We start from the raw sequence: 18,076 nt of genomic DNA, 5'->3' as shown, positions 1-18,076 counted from the left end.
CCGACTCTTAGAGACCCCATGGACTACAGCCTACCAGGCTCCTCCGCCATGGGATTTTCCAGGCAAGAGTACTGGAGTGGGTTGCCATTGCCTTCTGTGACTTCGTGCTTCCTATTCACACACTGGTCCAAATGCCTCATTTAAATCTTCCTATGGGGCAAAGCCAGGTGGCGCTAGTGGTGAAGAACCTGTCTGCTAATGCAGGAGACATAAGAGAGGTGGGTTCCATCCCTGAGTGGGGAAGATCCCTTGGAGGCAGGCATGGCAACCCACTCCAGAATTGTTGACTGGAGAATCTCATGGACAGAGGAGCCTGGCAGGCTGTAGTCCATAGGGTCTCAAAGACTTGGACAAGACTGAAGCGACTTAGCACACATACATATGGCACAAAGCAATTTTGTTATACATTGTTTTAAATAAGGTAGGCTTTTATTTAGTTTACTATTTTTGGCTGCAGCGGGTCTTCGGTGCAGCACACAGGCTTTCTCTAGTTGCAGCGAACGGGGGGAGGGGCTAGTCTAGCTGCGGTGCACAGATTCCTCATTGCAGTGGCTTCTCTTGTTGTGGAGCATGGGCTCTAGGCTGTGCAGACTTCGCCAGTTATGACACAGGGGCTTAGTTGCCCCTCAGTATGTGGTATCTTCTCAGACTAGAGATCAAACTCATGTTCTGCATTGGCAGGCGGATTCTTAACCACTGGACCACTGGGGAAGTGCTATTATATATTTTCACAGCAAAACTGAGGTTGCTCAGAGAGGTGAAGTGACTTGCCCAAGATCACAGTCAGAAATGAGCAGAGCCGGGTGCAGAAAGCAGATCTTCTGGCTCCCACCCCGCGCTTTGAAATCTTATGAGTCAGAGATACAGAGGAAAGGACAGAGATAACAAGGACTGAGACCTGGGGAGGTAAATGGAATAGAAGATAGAGACAAAGAAAGAAAAAAAACAATGACCAGAGAAAGACAGACAGAAGGGCAATTAATGGGGAAGTGAGGCACTGGAAGGCTCAAACTCTCACTCATTTCTCATCCCTCTCACTGAATTATCTCTTTGTCTTGCAGTTCCTCCCTTTGGGGTGTATAGCAGTCCCAGGCATGGGGCCTCCCAACCTGGGACTGGATTTGACAAGCTGACAATCCTGCTGACAGTAGCTTTTCTCAAAGAGCAGGCATCTCAAGCTTCACTGAGCTGGAGGCAGACAGAATGAGGCTGGCCCCCCAGCCAGGGGCAGAGGTGATGTGGGAGGCCCTTCCCTGAGTGGAGTTTCCCAAGGTCATTCAGAAGTTGGGACAGCTTTGCTGAGTATGGGGCCAGCTAGAGGGAGGCTTATAGGCAGTCCCGACATGGGGCAGCAGCTCCCTAATCCCCATGCTGTTCCCACCCCAAGCCGAGTCTGCCCCAAGGCCCAGGCAGGGATGCAGAGGTGGAGGGGGAAAGGGAGATTCACAGGTCCTAAGAAAGAAAGATGGAGAGACAGCAAAGAGAAACACATGGTGAAGAAAAAGAGACAGGAAGAGAGAGAGAGATACATAGAGCGAGATCCTGAAAATCAAAGACTGGGAGTGAGAGAGACAGAGGAGGAGAAAGAGAGGAATTGAGAAATGGGGAAAGACAGGTGTCCAAAGAGAAGGAAGACAAGGAGACGCTAAAGCCAAGATGGAAATTAAGAGAGGCTGAAGAAAGGCAGTGATCTGAGAGGACAAAAAGAGAACTGGAGAGAAACCTCAAGAGATGAAATAGAGACAAGGCGGGAAGAGAGACATTTACAAGGATTCAGCCAAAGACAGAGACAGAGAGAAACAGAGTCTGAAGTAGAGAGAGACGGAGAAAAAAAGGCACAGAAACAGGGATGAATCAAAGCCATGCCTTCTTTCAACAGACACTTACTGGGTGCCCACCGTGTGCTGGGCACTATTTTAGGTGCTGGGGATACAGAAGTGAACAAAACAAAATGCCTCCTCTTGAAAAGAGCTTGAAAGGAACTTTCCTGGTGGCCCAGCGGTTAAGACTTCACCTTCCTTCCACTGCAGAGGGTGTGGGTTCGATTCTTGGTCAGGAAGCTAAGATCCCACATATCTCGTGGCCAAAAAACCAAAACATGAAACAGAAACGGACTTCCCTGTGGACCAGCAGTTAAGAATCCACCTGCCAGCACCAGCGACATGGGTTTGACCCCTGGTCCTCAAAGATCCCACGTGCTGCAGAGCAACTAAGCCCATGCATCACAACTACTTAGCCTGCGGTCTAGCTTCTGCGCACAGCAACAAAAGAAGCCAGCAGCACTAGACAGTAGCCTCTGTTCTCCGTAACTAGAGAAAACCTGCGTGCAGCAATGAAGACCCAGTGCAGCCAAAGGAAAAATTAAGTTAAAAAAAAAAACCCAAAACACCCAGAAGCAATAGTGTAACAAATCCAGTAAAAACCTCTTAAAAGTAGCCCGAGAAAGAGGATCCATCTGAGAATCTGGGAGGGAAGTTGGAGGGTAGAGTCCAGGAGGGCACACTTGCTGCAACCCTGCTGTCTGAAGGGTCAGCGCCTCTAAGCAGAGCCCTGCCCCTAAACCTCTGCCATTCACCAGACAGGGAAAGGTTGACAGGTAGGGAGATGTGGTACACAAACAGGCAGGGAGATGGGGAAGCAGAGACAGAGGGAAATTAAGGTAAAGACAAGGTGAAAGAAGCTCAGGGAGAGAAAGAGACGGCCATTGAAAAGAGCACACCAGAGAGAAAATTTGTTTTCAGACACAAACAGAGGCAGACCCTGAAAGTAAAACAGAGAGAAATGGGAAGAGAGAGAAAGAGACGAATAGAGAAACAGAGGGATTGAAAGTGAGAGACACTTCCAAAGGCAAGCCGAGTCCTGGACTCTGCACAGTCCCCCCATCATCACCCTGGGTCTGGGCCCTGTGCCAGGCACCTGGCGGAAGCCTGGGTCCAGCAGGGCAGGGTGGGCGGGAGGGTGGGCCCCATTCCTGAACAGTCTGTTCCAAGTACAGACTCAGCCACATCCCCCACCCCTGGCCCATCCAGGCCTGGGTCTGCCCCACCCCACCCTACCCCAGCCCACACTCCCAGGGCCAGCTGGAGTGAGGGCAAGTTTATCTGCCATCGTGGTCTGGCCTCAGGTAGAGGTGCCCACTGAGGGACCTGGGGAACTGGAGACCAGGGGTGTAGCAGCAAGGGTGTACGACATTTGGGGCATCTGGGAGCCAGGACATTGGGAACAGAGATGGAGGAGTTCAGGACAGGGCCTAAGTATGGAGATTCAGGGGGATCAACTGTGGGAAGGTACCCAGGAGTCATAGGATAGGCATGGAAGTGGCAGGCTGAGTGGCACTAGGGGGCTCCTAGTGAGCATCTAGAAGACAGGAACAGCATACAAGGCTCCAAGACTAATGAGTGTGGAATTGACAAGGGCTCAGGTGTTGAGTCCTTAGGTGGTAACACAGGCATGGAGCACAGGTGCCAGAGTCCAGCTCCAGCAGCCAGGGAATCAGCCTGAAGGGGTGAGCGGTGTCGGTGGACAATGATGTAGCCTATGACTCGAGGTACAGAACTACATGTTTATTTTAAGCCTCAGGTTTTCTTTTATACTTTGACAAAAGCATTAGGTCAGAGGTTTGACATTTTTAGTTTTCCCCACCCAGATTTATTGTCTCCAGAAATCATTGTTGCCCTACAGAGTTCCTGCTTCAGCGATTCTCTCAGAATCAGCTTTACTATCTATTATCTACTTCCTCTTATGTGTCTTATACTTAACTTGTGATTACATTGTAACTCATGTTACATTCCTCAGTTTATTTTTTATCTTTCTAAATCCTGTTTGCCCCTAGCATCTTAAGATCACTATCTCCTAAAAAGGCTTCTAGCTATTCTTAATTCTTCCTAAACCCTAAGCTCAGCAAACTTCTTTTGCCATAAATATTTCCCTCACAAACAGGTCTCAGATAACAATCCTTCCCATGGCCTCAAGCTGCGGCCTACGTGCTCATCCTGGAACATTCTTTGTAAAGATCCTTGAACACATGTCAATGGTTACTTTATATTTTCTGGGCACAACTGCAGAAGGCTTTGTGCTTTCTCATGCTTCTCTCTAGAACAATAAGCACCTTAACATTTTTTCCAGCCAACTCAACCGAAGAAAGGAAAGAGCAAGTCAGAATCACAAGGCCTAACTCCTTCATCCTGGGACCATACCTGCGGGATGAGGAGAGGGGGTTGGGGCCGTGCCTCCATTTTGTCACTAATGCCTAACACAGCTCCCAACACACAGGAGTGTTTTATGAAGTTTATTTAGGAATCAGGGTGTATTCAGCAATCAGAAGGACAAGGTATAGGACTTCCCTGGTAGTCCAGTGATTAAGAATCCGACTACCAATGCAGAGGGCACAGGTTCGATCCCTGGTGCAGGAAGATCCCACATGCCACGGGGCAACTACCTTCGAGCTGCAACTACTATAGCCTGGGCACCCTAGGGCCTGTGCTCTGCAGCAAGAGAAGCCACTGCAACGAGAAGCCCGTGCACCGCAACTAGAGAGTAGCCTCTGCTTGCCACAACTAGAGAAAGTCCACTAGTACCGACAAAGACCCAGTGCAGCCAATTAATTTTTTTTTAAAGTATAAGGTCCAGCATTCATGGACCCAGAGGTCTCTGGGGGATTTAGGAATGCACAACTACAGGACAAGTAAGATGGACCCAAAGGTGCTATGGAGGGTGTACCTGTTGGTGTGCTGACATGAAAATGCTAGTGCATTAAGACTACCAAATAAGACAGGCTGAGGCAGGTGCACACATGCGCGCACGCACACACACACACACACACACACACACACACACACAGCCAGAAGCCAAGCACACCAATGACATGGAAAAGAACTGGGTTGACAAATCACAGAATGAGAGGCTGGCAGGTGCCCACTCCTCCCACACTCAAGTCTCCACCCTTGCCCCACCCAAGACCCCAGGGGAATAAAACAAGAAATGAGGAGGTGCGAGCCTCGAGGATCAGGGCATGATTTCTGGCCTTACAGCGCTGTCATTGCTGGTCCTGCTGCCGGCACCAGCCAGGCGGGGTTGGGGTGCACGCAGCACTGAGGCAGGGAGCCCGACCTCCTAGGCCCACTCCACTCCCGCTGCAGGGGAACTTGCTGCAGTTCGAGTCTGGACGCCTGGACTGTGCACTCATGGAGGGAAGCCCCAAGTGGGCGGGGGGTCAGAATTCAGAATCCTGCATTTCTGGAAGTGGGGCTGGGGGCTGGAATTCTTAGCTCCCTGAATGAAGACAAAGCTGAGGGCTCAGACCCAGCGAGGCCTGAGAGAGGCTGAAGGGGCTAGAGTCCTGCTTCCTGGGGAAGGAGGAGACGGGGTGGGAAGGTAGATCTGGAGGGAAAATGGGCAGTGGGCCTGAGCTCCTGGTTCAGGCGGAGTCTCGCTGCCACACGCCAACCCTGACTCCCGGGTCCTGAGGGAGGGGGAGCCTACGGCCGGCCGCAGAGAGGTCTGTTTTGGCTCAAGGCGGTGGGGGAAGGGGGGCGGGTCCTGAGGACCCAGACACCTAGTTCTGAGGGGGCAGGGGGCTGGGGACCTGAACTTCTAGATTTTGACGGAAGGCGGAGGGGCTGGACTCCTGGATCCGAAGGAGAAGGGAGCTGGGGTCTCGGCGGCGGAAGGGTCAGGAGCCCGGACTAGGGCCCGCTGACCACCGGCTCCGTGTAACTCTCTGGCCGCTGGGGTCGTGTGTTCACGGTGTGGCTAGGCACGCGCCCTGCAGTGGTGCTGTGCCGCTACGCAGCGCTGCGGGACGCACTGGTGCTGCAAGCGGACGCCTTCTCTGGCCGCGGGGCCATGGCAATCTTCGAACGCTTCACACGCGGAAATGGTGAGGCCCGGGGGTGGGGGCGGGGGGAGCGGCGGAAGAGCGGCTGGGAATATCCAGTCGGCGAAAAAAAGCTGGATCGGAGAAATGGGGCGGGGCCTCCTAGAGTCAAGGCTAATGAGGAGAGGCTGGGGCGGAGCTACATTGTAGGGGTCGAATGGGAGTAGGGGGACTGGTTCCTTGTGCAGCCCCTAGAAGAGCCTGAGTCAAAGCCAAACAGAGCACGCACTGGTCAGGGGTCAGGACCAGCAGAGGCGGGGTCAATGTGTGGATAGGGCCTAGAAGGCTGGGGTGGTGGCATCCAAAAGATCTGGAACAGAAGCAGAGCGAAGAGTTGCGAGAACGTCGGCTCCATCGCGGGATGCTTCTGGGATGGGGCGTGGCCAACTTATCACCCCACCCCTTCTCTTCCCAACGCCCCCTACAGCTCCCCCAAGGCATAGCGTTTTCTGAAGGGCCGCGCTGGCCGACGCTGCGCCATTTTGCACTTGGAGCACTTAAGGAGTTTGGCTTGGGTACGCGGACTGTCGAAGAGCGTGTCCTGGAAGAGGCGGCTTGTCTACTTGGTGGATTTCAAGCCACTGGAGATACGGCCTGGAAAAAGAGAGGGACCAGTGTGGGCGTGGACGCTGGTCAAGAAAGGACCGAGTGAAGGCGTTTGGGTGGAATGAAGCCAGTAACCCAAGAGCTGGGTGGGATCTGAACCACCCAACGTATGACCTCGTCATGTTCCCACCTCTAGGAGCCCCGTTCAACTCCCGGCGGCTACTGGATAATGCTGTATCTAATGTTATCTGCTCCGTGGTCTTTGGGAACCACTATGGCTATGAGGACATGGAGTTCCTGAGGCTCCTGGACCTTTTCAATTACAACTTTCGCATCATGAGCTCCTGGTGGGGCGAGGTCGTGTGCCCAGTCTATGCCAAACCCGAGTGCATGGATCATTAGAATGGAGCAGTCTTAGAATGTTGGAATGGAAGAGTTTCACAACTTATAACATTGAAGTCCTGGTCCAGAGCCCCCAAAGGGAATTAATGGTCTTGTTCAAGGTCCTATTGATTTCCTGTCCCCCAAGATGTACATTTTCCCCTCCCTCCTGAACGGGCTCCCAGGCCCACACCACTAAATGTTCCAAAACATCGCTTCGGGTTTTCATCTCTCAGCAAATCCAGCTGCACCAGCAGACGCGGCAGCCCGGGAAGCCCCACTATTTCATCCACAGCTTCCTGGATAAAATAGATAAGGTACAGGGCCCTGCTGCCCTAAGCTCTAGCCCTGCCGCCCACCAGCAGGTGCCTGGCACGCAGCAGCACCTATCTTCTGTACCCATAGGAACAGAGAACCCGGAGAGCCATTTCCAGGCAGAGACGTTGGTGATGACGCATAATCTCTTCTTTGGTGGTACAGAGATCACAGGCACCACCCTGCGCTATGGACTCCTCATTCTGCTCAAATACGCAGAGGTGTTATGTCTGCAAGCTGGAGAGCTAGGGACGAGGGGGCTGGGGTTTGGGGTCAGCTGGAGGCTGCGGTAGGCACAGTTCACATCTCCGGTAGCCCCAGCCAAGGTGCAGGCTGAGCTGGATGGCGTGGCTGGCCGAATGCGTGCCCCGACCCTGGAGGACCGAGAGCACCCGCCCTGCACCAACACTGTGCTGCACGAGATCCAGCGTTTCACCAGCGTGGTGCCCTGCCGGCTCCCGCGTGTTCTCACCTGCAACACTACTTCCTGCCCAAGGTGCCCATTGAGTCTGGGGATCCTGCACAGGAACGGGGAGGGCCTATCAGTGGGTCTGGGCGTTCACTGCTGATGCACAAAGGATTCCTTGCGTTGGCTTCTAACTAGGGTCTTTTTTGAGTAACCTTGGCACATGACCCCAGGGCACCTTTGTGATTCCTCTGCTTGTGTCTATACACCGGGTCCCCACCCAATTCAAGAACCCAGAATGCTTAAACCCCACCAACTTCCTAACAACCAGGGCGAGTTCCAGAGCAACAACGCCTTCATGCCCTTTGCCCTAGGCCTGGGCTGGGCAGGGAGGGGACCAGTCAGGACATGCCCTGGCATGCATGGGTTTCTCACTCCATACCCGTGTCCCCAGGAAAGCGGATGTGCCTGGGTGCAGGCCTGGCCCCAACCGAGATCTTCCTCACCTCCATTCTACTGCGGTTCTTCCTGCTCCTTGTGGGGAGCCACTCCGACACAGACCTCACCCCGCAGTGCACTGGCCCGGGCAACGTGCCCCCAGCCTTCCAGCTCCGCCTCGTGGCCCGCTGAAGGCAGATTCAGCTCAGCTCACTGGCTCTCAGAACTCCTTACCCTCTTCGGTCAATAAAGGCCTGAACTGCAGATGGAGGACTCTTTTCAAAAAGAGGGAGCAAGACAGTCAGCTGTATGCAGCTCTGAGGTAAACTTTTATTTCTTGGCTGATAGGACTTGCACACCCATGCTCCTCCCAGCACCTTTATCCTGCCCAAGCAGTGGCAGCCTAGTCCAAAAGGTGCCATGGTTGACAGGGGTTGGGGAGTCACTTCACATTCCAGGCTGGAGGTGTGGGGGGCTTGGGGATATTCCCCCACAAACCTTTCCCAGCAAGAGGCCATGACTCACCCCAACCCCAGATCCTGCGTCCTGGCGGGAGGTGGCGATGCCTCCTTCCAGCTCTCCAAACCTGAGAGGGGCATGACCAGACAGGGCAGGACACAGGCCCCCAGCTCCAGTAACGGAAGGCCCCAACACTGGCTCCTGTCCAGGTCACAACCCCCGTCCCCATCCCAGGGCAGTAGAGGTCTCTCCTCCTCCTTGGTCCTCAGCAATGGACGGAGCCCTCCACACCAGGCAGGATGGAGGCAAAGTCAGAAGCAGTGGTGGTGGCGGGGAAGGAGCAGGCACCGAGACGGGCAGCACCGGGGCCCAGGGCTCTCCTGAAGCCAGGGCAAGCTGTCTGTCCATGCAGCTCTGGGACTGGCCACTAGGTGGGCGTAGTCGGCTGTGACACGGGCACTTGGACACCTTTCTGTCCTGATGCTGGGGAGGAAGAGGGACAGGGGATTGAGTCATCGGGAAGGAACAGAGGCCAAGGGAAACTGGCAAGATTGGGACAGTATCAGAAGAGAGGGGCTCATGCTGGGGACACCAGGTGAGTCAACTGTCTAGGGAAGGCAGGCAAAGATGGGGAAAAACGAGCTGCAAGGTTCAGTGACTTCAGATTCATCAAGAGATGATGAGATTCATCAGAGATTGACGAGACAGCTTGAGGCCTAAAGAAGTACATGGAACAGGAAGGACTTAAGAGGCGAGGTCACCATCTGGGAAGCAGGTACCTAGCTGATACTTGTCTTTGGCCGCTGCTCGCTCCTTGGCATCAAAATACCAGACAGTGATGGCGTACCTGGGGACCAGAGCAGCCCCAGAGGGCCATTAGAGATCACACTTAATCCTACCCACTATCTCCACCCCCTCAGCCACCCCCCCCCCCCCGCCCCGCCCTCCGTCTTGGCATCCCATCACTTCCTAGTCACTCCAGGGGTCTGACAAGACTGCTGGTGCAGGCAAGAGTAGCTGGGCACATCCCCAGAAATATGGATCCTACCTGGTGGCATAGGCTGGTTTCACCTCATGGGGGTTCCGCCGATCAGACCAGAAAATGAGCAGCCGGTCGAAGAGGGGCTCAATGTTGGCTACCACGGGCCGGCCCTCAGGGAATATCTGCAGCAGGCCGCCATGCACCTGAGGGCGGGCCAGAGGATGAGGCAGGAGGCAGGCCAGCACCGCCTGGAGCCCCGCCTCCCCTTGCACAGCCAACCCACAAGGGCCCGCCAGGGGGCATAGTAACTGCACATATCACTCCCTCCCACCACTCAGACTCTGAAAATGAATGACAACCCAGGGTCTGCATCACCATGGAAACGGGCAGGAAGCTACTAAAGACGACAGGAAATGGGGCGGGGGAAGTGCTCCTTAGCCTGGGGGCTGGGCAGACTGCACCATTACCCAACACCAGGAGCCACCACCACACAGGCAGCTGGAAGGAGGTGCCATTTCCAGGAAGGGCCCCTAAAAGATTACAACGCCCCCCAGTGGGCTGAGAAGAGGACCGGGACCATACGAGCAGCTGAGCGGGGAGAGGAAAAGCCTCTGGGTGAACGCCGCCCCAGCCCACCATCCTACCTTGACGTCCCAGTTCTGATTCAGGTAATAGATACAGGTGATGCAGCGCCCATCGCCATGGGGATTGTCCACGTGTCTCACGTACCCCAGCCCGTTTCCTGGGTAACATGCCACCATGGCCTGGCAGAGATGATGGAGACAGGGTTTACTGAGGCGAGCAGGCAGGGACTTTGGAGCAAGCCAGCCATTACCTCCTCTTTCTCACCTTTCAGCCCCTCACCTCTCCTCAAGGGTCCTGGGGGCTCCAAGGGTTCCAGCACCCAGACGTTCCGTTTTAACCAAGCCTGTATCCACAAGAAACCTCAGCTCCCGGCCCCAAGAGCCCACTTCCCACACACACATGAGGCACACAAAGACTGAAGGCAAAAGGAGAAGGGGGCACAGAGTTTGAGATGGTTAGGTAACACTACTGACTTGATGGACATGAATTTGAGCAAACTCGAGACAGTGAAGAACAGAGAAGCCTGGCATGCGGCAGTCCACGGGGTCACAAAGGGTTGGACACAACTTGGCAACTGAACAGCATACACATGCCCAGAGTGTGGAACCAAGACACAGCTCAGTGACTTGAGGGTTTGGTTTTTTAAAAGATAACCCGATCCCAAACTCAAACTTTTCAGTAGAATAAAACCAATTTAAATGTTATTTAAACGTTTTCTGGTATACAGGGATGTGGCCTCAAAGCCCCACATGAGTTCTCTCCCAGAGCTGTCGAGTTGGAATGACCTGGGACACTGGTGCCCAGGCCCACCTCAGAGGTTCTGATGTACTTGGCCTCAGGTGCAGCCTGGAATTGTTGAAGGTTGCCAGGTAACTCTGATTTGCACAATGTTGAGAAGCACTGATCATAACGGCAAAGAGTATCTGCTAGATACAGTCTCCTGCACATGTGAACAGTTCCAAAACCTGGAACATGACTAGGACCTGCGACCTAATCACACTTCCAAGCGCAGCCTGTCAAGCAGCCCTGGACAGTCTCATCACCTGCTGCTGCTGCTGCTGCTAAGTCACTTTGGGCCTCAAATGCCTCATCTATCTCATCTGTCAAACGGGGATAACAAACACCTTCTGTTCACAGCAGTAGCATGAACCCCTCTGAGAATATGACTTTGGGGGCTCCTGACCCCCACAGACCTAAGAGTTAGGCCTCATCCCAGGCCATGGTTTCTATATGGAGAGGTCTAGCCATCGGGTTCCCCCTTCTCTCCTTGACTGCTGCTGCTGCCCAAGCCAGCCCTAGCCACGCTGAGCTCTGGGCCTGGCCACTCCAGGCCTGTACGCACAAAATGACAGGTGTGGTGTGAGGGAAAGGCGCAGTGTTCCCGCAGAGCTAACCCCTGGGTTCAATGGTCTCCCTGCGGCCTCAAGAGCTGTGATGCTGGGCAGGGGACTGGGCTGAACTCTTGTTCAGGCTCCTCATCCCTGAAATGGAGTGTAACTACTACTTCATAGCTTGCTGAATGAGACATAAATGTCTGGGAAAGCACCCGGGATGGTTCCTGACACATGACAGTTAAAGCACAGGCTGAAATTTGAAAGGTCCCTGTCCTGTCCTCTGCCCACAGCCACTGGGAAGGCTGAACAAGGTGAATAAGGGAGCACTGGCATGAAGCTCCCCATCTGGGGACCCTCTATGTTGACCCCTCGACCCACAGTGATGCCAGGACAGACTCCGCTGGCCCCTGCTCCCCATAATGCTCAGCAACACCTGGGGGCCATGGCCATCTGCCACAGCCCTGGGGTAAACATTCCCAATCGAAAAGATCGGCATCTGCTGCCAAAACCAGGAGGCTTGCCAGGCACTCCATGGCAGGCCAGGCTGACTCAACCCCTCGGCCTCCTCCCAGCTTATTATTCCCCGGGGCTCACCCCAGCGCAGAGAGTAAGCTGCTCTGTGTTAAACGTGTGCACCTGGCCCACCACAGCACCTGCCCCGGGCAAGAGGCCAGGACAACTGCCACCACCATGGCTACCCAGCGGGGCGCCTTTCTCTCTGGCAACATGAGGGCAAGGTCTTGGCCCCCACAGCCCCAGGTTCCAAAGAACTTTCTTTGCACCGCTCACTCCCTGCAGACGGGTCAGTGCTCTGAGCAACTACTTCACCACGAGGAAAGGATCCCTGGCTGTGGCCAGAATGCGGGGTGGCCTGGAACCAGTGAGTCACTGATTAGGGACAGGCAAGCCCTCCCCATTGAGAATCCAAGCTGAGAATTTGCCAGTTTTGAGGATGGGGTGAGCAAAGAGGTCCAGGGCTGAAACCTCTTCCCCCACATACCATCCCCACACAGCTGCCAGAGGCCCTTTACTCCCCCTCACCACAGCTCAAATCCCTTCAAGTTCCTCACTGCATCCCCAGAGAACACAAATTCCTGACCACAGCCTCCAAGGCCACCAGCCTCCTAAACTACCTCTGGCCTCACAGTCGTCCTGACTCTTCCCTGACCAGGCTGAGCTCACCCCCAGGCTTCTGCACCTGCCAGGAACACTCTTCCACTGGTCCCCCTCGTCAGTCAGGTCTCGGGACCAGCAGCACCTGGAGTCCTCTAACTGAAGGCACCTGGGCTCACTTCCCCTGCCATCCCCCTCAAAGTGAATCAGCACAGGCACTTGTTTACCCAGCACTGGCCCCCAGGGCCAGGCCAGGCTCCCTAGGGCCAAGAAGGGAGCTGCTGACTGAAAGCACTCTTCTGGGTCTCGGGGCCTCCATGTGTCCCGCCCATGCCCCCTCACAGGACCTCCCACCGTGCAGGCAGGGACACACACTGTAGTCTTTCATGAAGCAGGACTCCTGTGTCAGGCTAGACACAGAAACAGGCCCTTTAAGGCCCCACTCTTCCTCCGACAGATACCCACCTGGGAGTGGGGTAAGCATCCTCTGGCCTGAGAAGCATCTACTTCCCACGCCCGCCAGGGAAAGGGACAACAAGCAGAGTAATAAGGAAACGTGTTCTTTACACTTCCATCTCCGGGAAGGGGCTGCTAGGATAAGGGACAGCTAGAAGCAACATGCCAAGAGCCCCACAAAGCACATACACACAGTACCCACCCACCCACCCCAAGTCAGAATCCCAGGACTGAGCCAACAGCAGGCCGCACCTCCATACTGGTCTTAAAGGGGCCTCCCCAGGACCCCTATGGTAGTCCTTGAAGCCAGTGCAAATCAATTCCCTCCCACCTGCCAGTCAACTGAGCAGAGGAACCAGGGAGGAGGAAGGCAGAGGAACACAGGGGGTGAGTTCAGGAAGCACAGAGAGGCAGGCTGTGCTTGGCCGCAGCCACACTGTGACCTGAGCCCCACCACCACTGTGGCCACCCCGCATCTCAGAACCCCACCCCATCTTACTCCAGAGCCTGGGGCAGAACCCAGATGTTGCCCTGTGAAGGTGAGGAAGCTGAAGTTGCTGTCTCACTGGGGCAGGGGAGGGTCAGAGAGGAACTCCAGTGATTGGGCTGGCTCCTCCCCTCCCTTCTCAGTCCAGCCAGGCTTGTTCTTACCTCCCAGGGCTAAAAAAGTCTCTACCCCCAGCCACCCACCCCCTCCAGGGCCCTGTTTCCAACCACATCCAAGGCACCAAAGGAGAGAGGATTCACGTATTCTCCTTTCCCTCCTAAGATGGCCAGAGACTAGCTAGGCAGTTAACCTGGTTTTCCTATCCTGTGATAAGCAAACTGAGGTTCAGAGAAGTATCCCACCTTGGGCTATTTAGTTCTTGTGGTCTCCCCCTAACCTCCCTCCTGTAAGGATGGGTGACCCTGGGGAGAAGGTGCTGGTCACCCTGTGGCTAGGGAGATTCCCATTGACCTCCTGCCCCTGAATGGCCGCCTCTGGCTCTCCACTACCAAGGTAAAAGGAGGCAGAGCCAAGTGGGACAAATTCCAGCTGGGGTGGGGAGGCCAGCACGGCTTCAGCCTGGGGGGAGCCCTGGTCCCTGAGCCAGTTCCTGCCTGAGAGCAAAGCGGCAGAGGCAGAACCCAAGATGGGATCTGAGGGAGGATGAGGACGCCAGGAGCACAGCCTCATGCCTGCAGGGCAGAACACAGCCATGCGGTCAGCCAGGCATCACTGGTGCAGGGCAGCGGGCACTCCCTACAGGGCCTTGTCCAACCACCACCACACCGTGAACCCCAGGCCAGGGCCCTCACACCCCTCCATGAGTTGGCAGGCTGAAAGGCCCTATGGACTATTGTCTTGTGCAGGGCTCCTGACCCCAGATTCCTGAATGGGCAGCTGGAGGCCCAGAAGGCCCTGATGACTGCCCATAAACTCTAATCAAATGAGCGTTTTTCTTAAGACAGGGTTTGGTTTTGAGCAAATTTAAAGGAAAAAAAAAGATTAATAACTACTACTCTAAAACAAAAAAAGGGGGTCAAGAGTAGACCCAAAGGCAGAAGATCAAGTAAACAGACCAGAGCCAGACAGGGATGAAGTGAGGGACGGACAGAACAGAGAAGATGGAGGACACGGACTAGGATGGGGCAGGATGGGCGAGATGGGGTCGTGACCTCCACCTGAGCCTGAGCCAGCGCACGGCCACCCCAGGAAGCTGGCGTGAGGCAGACGTCACAGTATGGCATGCAGGGTGCAGTGCAGCCCAGCACCAGGCATGGTGGGCATCTTCCCTCAGCCTGGCATGGGACTCACCACTGCCACCTACCTCTCCCAGTTCTCCTACCTGGGAGACAGACTAGACAGGCAAGACACACACAGTGGACAGGATGGACTAAATACACTTGGATGGAGGAAAAAATAAGGGAACAGGAAGAACACAAGATGGGCAGACAGACGGAGACACAAACCTTGCCCACTTGCTCTAAGGCCCGTGAACAGACATCACAGGGCTGCTGACCCCAAGAAGGCTCAGACACAGATGCAGGGCTACGAATGGCGACACCTCTCTTCAGGTTCTTTGAGAGGATCCCCGGCAAGGTCAAGAATCCCAGTGACTATGGGCCAAACCCACAGCTTGCAGGTGCACAAACTAAGGCCCACAGGGCACAAGAGCCCACAGTGAGCTCTGACACTCCCTGCACCAGGGCTGCCTAAACCCTTTTGTGACCCCAGAAGCCTGTCCCCAAACTCACTGATGCTCAGAACAACAGGCGTCCAAGTGCCTGGGGGGCCCCGTCCCACCACCCCTCACAGCAGGTCTCCACGGCCTCACCTTGGTGCGCCCATTGATGACGTAGCTGCCCAGCCTCCCAGCACAGTGGCGGATGACGGCATCCACGTGGGCCATGAGGGCACCGATGCTTTGGCAGCCCGGCTCATGGCCTTCCACCCAGGCAATCTGGTCCCCACGGATGCTGCGTGGCGGGATAGCCCGCTGGCTCACAAGCTGCCCGTCTCGCAGGCGCCCGCCCCGCTTCAGGGCCTCTACCTCCGCCAGCACTTGGCCACCCAGGGCCGCCCCCAGAAAGCTGTCCTTGACGCAGATGCCATAGTACCGCATGCAGGGCACAATGTAGTCCAGGGCCAGGCGCTCGGGTGCCGCGGGCAGCACCTCCTCCCTCAGCCCGGCGCTGGCCTCGCTGCTGCCACTGCTGCAGCCCTCCCCCTCCGCCTCCTGGTTCTCCTGCCTGGCCCAGGGCCGCTTGCTAGGTGCAGGGGCATCCCCACCATCCTCTGCCCATTTCCGTTTGGGGGCCTCGGGCCGGGCGCCCTGGGCTGCCAGCCGCTGGCACCCCTTGGTGACCAGTGCCGCAGCACCCTCACTCTGCAGCGGCCGCAGCTCGCCGCCATCCTGCCCACCGAAGCCCTCCCGCAGGGGGCTGCCTGTGGCGGAAGTAGCTGTGGCTCTGGGGGTCCCACTCCCCGCTGAGGCCTCAGTGGGCGCTCCTGGACGGTGGTAGGACAGCAGGGGACAGGGCAGGTAACTCTCCACCCCCATCCTGGCCCGGCTAGGCTCCAAGGGCTCTGACACTGAACCCGGCAACTGAGGGAGAGCCTGACTCAAGGGCTGGGGCTGGCACGGGCTGTCCATGGCAGCAGTGTCTTCATCCCCCGGGCATGGAGGGCACGGCCCAGGCCCATGGTGCCACCCTCCTCCACCTCCTCCTCCTCCACTTGATGCAGCCGGGGGCCGGGGCGGCTGGGCCTGGCGTGGGGCAGGATGAGGCAGGGCAGGTGGCAGAGGCTTTTCTCTCGCCCTGGGGGTGCTTGCTGGTCCCCAAGTCCTCTGCTGTCCCTAGGGGCTTGGGAAGGGACCTGTCACAGTGGCTGGAAAGAAAAAAAAGGAAGGTGAGAAGAGCTACACAGGCAAGTGCACTGGAGGGGAGTGGGGGCACTGGTAGGGGCAGTAGAGAGCAAGGCAGACTTAGCTACAAAGACCCCAAAACCTGAGGTCATGGCGGGAGGGGGGGTGGGGGCGGCGGAGACTCTGGGATTTGGGGGGAGTCACGAAGAGACAAGGGGCAATAAACGGGACAGCTGGAGAAGTGAGGCTGGGTAGGTGACCCACAGCCAGAGGACTGCAGTGGGGGCTACGGGTGAGATACATCCTCACACACAGACCCACAAACAAAAAAGAAGTAAAGGAGGGGACTCTTAGTAGAAAAGGATGGCGGAGTGAGAACTAGAAGTTAGTAACAAACGGGGAGGACTGGGGGGAGGGGGGCGGATCAGCCTGGAAAACACAGAAGGAAGGGGGGGATCTACAGACAGTGGACACTGGTGGCGGGGGGCGGGGGGTCCCGAAACAGAAAAAAAAATAGAGCGAAGAAGAGGAGAGAGAGTGGGCCTGAGACAGCCAGGCAGAACCGGGTGGAAGGGTCGACCCGAGCCCAACAGGAGGAAAGCCCGTTAGGGGCTGACACACACCCAGACGGAAGGGAGGTCCTGAGACGGACAGACGGAAGGGAGCCGTGGGAGCAGGGTCCACGGCGACAGAGGGAAGGGTGGAGGAGGGTTCACGCACTCGGGGACAGGACGAGGCGGGGAAAAAGAGCCCCCCTCCCAAGTCCCTCCGGTGCGGGCCCGGAGGCCCCTCGGGGCGCAGCAGGACACGAAGGCAAGGCCTAGGGACCGCTGGGACCCCGGGTCCCCTCCCCTCCCCCCCGCTCCGCCCGACGCGCGCTCCCGGCTCCCCCCCCAACACCCCCAACGGCCGGCGCTCGCCGTGCCCGGCGCGCGCTCCCTCCCCCACGCCCCACCCCCACCTCCCCTCCCCTCCGCTCCCCTCCCCTCCCCGGGGTCGCGGCGCTCCGCCAGAGTGCCGGGCGCGCGCCCCCACACCGCGCCCGGCTCGCGCCGGCGCCCGACTTCCAACTCCTTTTCCGCCTCGTTCCCTTCCCTTCCCGGGCTTTCCTCACCGAGCTTTTTCCTCCGGCCCCGGCGCCGCCGTTTGTGCCAGCCGCCCTGCGCCGCACAGCGCGCCATACCCCGCCCCCACCACCCGCGACGCCCCGCCCCCGCCTCGCCCGGTGGACACGTGACCGCGTCCGGGCGGAGGAGATGAACAGGCGCAGGCGCGAGCCGCGCGGGGCGGGCCGACGGAGTTCCGAACACCCTCTCCCAGGAGAAAGGGGAAATAAATGGATCCGACCGTAACGCCGGGCTTCTTGGCGCCCTCCGCCCCGCCCCTTTTGTGCGAGAGGAGAAACGCAGTTAGGAAGGGCCGGATAGGGCGGTGGGGGCGGGGGGCTCGCATACGACGCCAAGCGAGTGGGAGGGGTATGTAAATTAGCCTATTTACATAGACAGGCCGGCCCGTCTCCTTGGAGCAGAGAACGCTGCGGGATGAGCAGTGGGGGCTAGGAGTGGCATGTATATCATGGATGTTATTAACATGGACAGCCCCGCCTTCTCACAGCCCAAGATTAGGACTGAAAAGCGTCTGGGCAAGTAGTTGGGAAATGTATGTAAATTTGCACGACAGCAAGTAATTTACATAGGGACATTTTATAAAAAAGAAAAAAGCGCAACGTCCTTGAGAGAAGGGAGAGAGGACTAGAAGGGATGTGCAGGTTCTGACCCGCTCTGCCCTGCCTCTTCGGGACAACTGTGTGGAGTCCGAATAAAACCAGCTAGGAAA

General features: G+C 56.6%; 2 protein-coding genes across 2 annotated transcripts; one reads left to right on the top strand and one right to left on the bottom strand.

Annotated features, from left to right (window-relative positions):
* The first annotated feature begins 4,689 nt into the window (after nucleotides 1–4,689).
* Nucleotides 4,690–8,153, top strand: LOC128063959 (cytochrome P450 2F2-like). The gene is given in 13 exon segments (XM_052656787.1): nucleotides 4,690–4,725; nucleotides 5,064–5,187; nucleotides 5,714–5,878; nucleotides 6,313–6,456; nucleotides 6,612–6,781; nucleotides 6,951–7,012; nucleotides 7,014–7,126; nucleotides 7,214–7,345; nucleotides 7,439–7,588; nucleotides 7,591–7,613; nucleotides 7,757–7,844; nucleotides 7,847–7,897; nucleotides 7,978–8,153. Coding segments are annotated over 13 exon segments (1,434 nt in total).
* A 78-nt stretch (nucleotides 8,154–8,231) lies between these two features.
* EGLN2 (egl-9 family hypoxia inducible factor 2) lies at nucleotides 8,232–17,429 on the bottom strand. The gene is made up of 6 exons (XM_052655878.1): nucleotides 17,355–17,429; nucleotides 15,209–16,263; nucleotides 10,047–10,166; nucleotides 9,469–9,605; nucleotides 9,200–9,267; nucleotides 8,232–8,903 (listed from the first exon to the last, which is right to left on the bottom strand). Exons 2-6 carry the CDS (start codon nucleotides 16,025–16,027, stop codon nucleotides 8,848–8,850), a joined length of 1,200 nt encoding a protein of 399 aa, XP_052511838.1. The 5' UTR covers nucleotides 16,028–16,263; nucleotides 17,355–17,429; the 3' UTR covers nucleotides 8,232–8,847.
* Between the last annotated feature and the right edge of the window lie 647 nt (nucleotides 17,430–18,076).

This window comes from Budorcas taxicolor, chromosome 18 (assembly GCF_023091745.1).
Source record: "Budorcas taxicolor isolate Tak-1 chromosome 18, Takin1.1, whole genome shotgun sequence".
In the NCBI taxonomy this organism is placed as follows: Eukaryota; Metazoa; Chordata; class Mammalia; order Artiodactyla; family Bovidae; genus Budorcas; species Budorcas taxicolor.
This window is presented reverse-complemented; position numbering and strand designations above follow the sequence as displayed.